This window comes from Colobus angolensis, unplaced genomic scaffold (assembly GCF_000951035.1).
Source record: "Colobus angolensis palliatus isolate OR3802 unplaced genomic scaffold, Cang.pa_1.0 Scaffold4, whole genome shotgun sequence".
NCBI classification, from domain to species: Eukaryota; Metazoa; Chordata; class Mammalia; order Primates; family Cercopithecidae; genus Colobus; species Colobus angolensis.
The window spans coordinates 16,112,343-16,116,516 of NW_012117376.1; the positions used below are offsets into that span (position 1 = coordinate 16,112,343).

Genomic DNA, 4,174 nt, shown 5'->3' on the forward strand with positions numbered 1-4,174 from the left:
TAAGACCAGCCTGGCCAACATGGTGAAATCCCATGTCTACTAAAAATACAAAAATTAGCCGGGCGTGGTGGTGAGTGCCTATAATCCCTGCACTTTGGGAGGCTGAGGCAGGAGAATTTCTTGAACCTGGGAGGCAGAGGTTGCAGTAAGCTGAGATCATGCCACTGTACTCCAGCCTGGGTAACAGAGCAAGACTCTGTCTCAAAAAAAATTCAAATACTTCAACTTTAGTGTTTAAAGACGGCATAACATATGATGCCACTGGTGATTAATTATTCTCTTTTTAAATTAACAGCACTTTAGAAAAAATTTCTGTTCTCCCTTTGTTTCCTCTCCTGGCATTTCTTTTTTTTTTTTTCATATCCACCTGCAACGTGAAAAAGGACATAACAGAAGGTTATTTATTTTTCTGTAGAGATGAGGTCTCACCATGTTGCCCAGGCTGGTCTCGAACTCTTGGGCTTGAGCTGTCTTCCTGCCTTGGCCTCCCCAAAGTGCTGGGATTACAGATGTGAGCCACTGAGCCCAGCTCCTCTCCTGCCATTTCTATGTGCATTTAATCACAGATCTATCACAAAGCCTTGATGCCTCTGAAAATACTTTGACTATGTTTCAATCTTTTTATTCCCATTTCCACTACCTTACGTCTTCTTTGATCCTGCATATCACAATAGCCTTAAAAAACACCTTAAAAATACTGTTGAATAGAATATGGCCATGTATTTAAAGGAACAATTCACTGGGACTCGGCAGGGTTCTAAGAATGCAAGAGTAGTGTGTAGACTATGAGTTGCCTGGTTTAATTTGTTTTTGAGACAGTCTCGCACTGTTGCCCAGGCTGGAATGCAGTGGCATGTTCTCAGTTCACTGCAACCTCTGCCTCCTGGGTTCAAGTGATTCTCCTGCCTCAGCCTCCCAAGTAGCTGGGATTACAGGTGTGCGCCACCATGCCCGGCTAATTTTTGAATTTTTAGTAGAGACGGGGGTTTCGCCATGTTGGCTAGCCTGGTCTTGAACTCCTGACCTCAGGTGATCCACCTGCCTCAGCCTCCCAAAGTGCTAGGATTACAGGCGTGAGCCACCGCGCCTGTCCGATTTAATATTAATGCCAAATAAAGTCTACTTAAGTGCCACTATAGTATGGTCCCCAATGTTGTGAAAGCTTGTTCTGATCCAATAAAAAGGGACCACACAACTCAATAGAGGCAAAGCTGATTTTAACCCCCAGGGCTCTGGAACAGCAAACCAGTGCAACTCAACACATTTTTCTTGATTACATAAAAATGTAGACCCTATTAGGCCATTCCCTGGCTTAAAATACTATGATGGCTCTCTGTTGCTTTTAGGATAAAATGGGGTCACCTTATTAATATGTCCTGCCTGACCCTCCTCAAAGAAGGCAAAATGTATCTGGATTTATTTTCATGCTTTAGCTGACAGACTTCTTGTGTTACGGTTTTAGAATGAAGCTCGTAAATTAAATCACCAGGAAGTTGTGGAAGAAGATAAAAGACTAAAATTACCTGCAAATTGGGAAGCCAAAAAAGCTCGTTTGGAGTGGGAACTACAGGAAGAAGAAAAGAAAAAGGTTAGGAACTATTTTATCTTCATAAGTGATTTAGTCAATCATTCTGTTGTATCAAGACACTACAACATGGTGATTGAATACACTGGCTCTTAGGCCAAGCTGCCAGAATTGAAATTCTGGTTCTGTTCAGTACCGACTGCAACACCTTGGGTGAGTTTATTTAACTTCTCTGTACCTCTGTTTTTTCATCAATAAAACAGGAAGTATAACAGTAATTATTTGAGTTCATTATGAATTCAGTGAGTTAATGCATGTAAAACATTTAAAACAAGGTCTGACACCTGATTAACACTCAATAAGTATCATGTTCTCACTTATATACCATAGTGTATTCCCAAATTTCCTTTAAATACTACTACAGTGGCTGGGTGCAGTGGCTCATGCCTGTAATCCCAGCACTTTGGGAGGCTGAGGCAGGCAGATCACTTGAGGTCAGGAATTTGAGACCAGCCTGGCCAACATGGCGAAACCCCATCTCTACTAAAAATACAAAAATTTAGCCGGGCATGGAAGCATGTGCGTAGTCCCAGCTACTTGGGAAGCTGAGACATGAGAATCCCTTGAACCTGGGAGGTGGAGGTTGCAGTGAGCTGAGATCACACCACTGTGCTCCAGCCTGGGTGACGGAGCCAGTGAAACTCCAACTAAAAAAAATACTATTAAAATATTGGTTAATATTTATTGGATCTTTCTTGATGTAAAGTAGATCAAATTATTGCTTGTATCATAATTGTAGGTGTCAGCTTTTTTCTTCTTTTTAGGAATGTGCATCAAGAGGAGAAGACTATGAGAAAGTGAAGTTGCTGGAGATCAGTGCAGAAGATGCAGAAAAATGGGAGAGGAAAAAGAAGAGGAAAAACCCTGATCTGGGATTTTCAGGTCAGATTGACCTTTATTGAACTTTACTGACTGGGCTGTTAGTCATTTCCTTCATTGTTTCTGGTTTCAAGAAAGGATGTGCCTCTTGTGCTTCATGGGATATTCTTGATGAGGCCTAAGACCAAGAAAAGTACAAATACGTCTCTTAGGACAGAAGTTAAAAAAAAGGCTGTGCTTCAGTTAGCCGGGTTTTTAAATACTTGATGGTAAAATTTGTCAAAGTCTGTTTGTCAGCATCTTCAGGATAGAAGCTATGCTTAGAATAGTGTTTTGGGCATATATTACTTCACATAGATTGAGTGTCCCTTGTCTGAAAATCTGAAATCCAAAATGTTGCAAAATCCAAAACTGTTTGAGTGCCAACATGATGGTGTGATGCTCAAAGGAAATGCTGATTGGAGCATTTCAGATTTTGAATTTAAGTATAATGCAGATATTCCAAAATCTGAAAAAAATCGGAAACACTTCCGATTCCAAGCATTTTGGATAAACGATACTTACCTGTGATAATTTAGATTTTTCTCTCAATAGGAAGGTCCAAACAAGGAAACATATTATCTCGGATTCTCGTTTTATATTTTTAGATTATGCTGCTGCCCAGTTACGCCAGTATCATCGGTTGACCAAGCAGATCAAACCTGACATGGAAACATATGAGAGACTGAGAGAAAAACAGTGAGTCCTTTTTTCATCCTGGCTGATGTGGATGCATTTGTGTGTGTGTGTTTGTGTGTGTGTGTATGTGTATACATAAATAGAAACATACTTTAATGCTAAGGTATGGGTTATTAATAGCTGTCTAAGAGTGGTCTCTGTTTTTTCTGGATTTTTTTTTCCTTTGAGACGGAGTCTTGCTTTCTTGCCCACACTGGAGTGCATTGAATGGTGCGGTCTCAGCTCACTGCTACCTCTGCCTCCTGGGTTCAAGTGATTTTCCTGCCTCGGCCTCCCGAGTAGCTGGGATTACAGGTGCCTGCCACCATGCCCAACTAATTTTTATAGTTTTAGCTGAGATGGGGTTTCACCATGTTGGCCAGGCTGGTCTTGAACTCCTGACCTCAAGTTATCCATCCACCTCAGCCTCCCAAAGTGCTGGGATTACAGGCGTGAGCTACTGCGCCTGGCCCTTCCTTGCCTGGCCCTTGCTTGTTTTTTTTTTTTTTTTTAAGAGACAGTGTCTCGCTCTGTTGCCTAAGCTGGAGTGCGTTGACACCATCATAACTCACTGTAACCTCAAACTTGGGCCTCAAGGGATCCTCCCACATCAGCCTCCCCAGTAGCTAGGATTACAGGCATGTGCCACGATTCCTGGCTAATTAATTTTTTTGTAGAGACGGGGTCTCACTGTGTTGCTCAGGCTGTCTCAAATTCCTGGCCTCAAGTGATCCTCTCTCCTTGGCCTCCCACAGGGTTGAGATTACAGGTGTGAGCCACTGTGCCAGGCCTAGTCTCTGTTTTGACAGCACTGTTTATTGCTTACTTCACAGCAATTAAATTAATCACCTGTTTTTTGTTTTTTTCTTAACTGGGCATTCTAAGACTGGTTGTTGATTGGTTAACACTCTGATTGTTGTAGTTACTTAGATATTATTTTAGGAGGCAGAATGCTTTAGTACTGGGGTTGGTAAACTTTTTCTGTGAAGGACCAGATAGTAAATATTTTCAGCTTTGTGGGGCCGTATAGTCTCTGTCACAGCTACTCAGTTG

General features: G+C 41.8%; 1 protein-coding gene across 1 annotated transcript in view; it reads left to right on the plus strand.

Annotated features, from left to right (window-relative positions):
• Positions 1–3,822, plus strand: part of SYF2 (SYF2 pre-mRNA-splicing factor) — a 9,652-nt gene extending 5,830 nt beyond the window's left edge. The window contains exons 3-5 of the mRNA XM_011955635.1: positions 1,463–1,588; positions 2,350–2,467; positions 3,052–3,822. Coding sequence (XP_011811025.1) covers positions 1,463–1,588; positions 2,350–2,467; positions 3,052–3,146 — 339 coding nt within the window. The 3' untranslated portion in view covers positions 3,147–3,822. The remainder of the gene's footprint in view (positions 1–1,462; positions 1,589–2,349; positions 2,468–3,051) is intronic.
• The last annotated feature ends 352 nt before the right edge of the window (positions 3,823–4,174 follow it).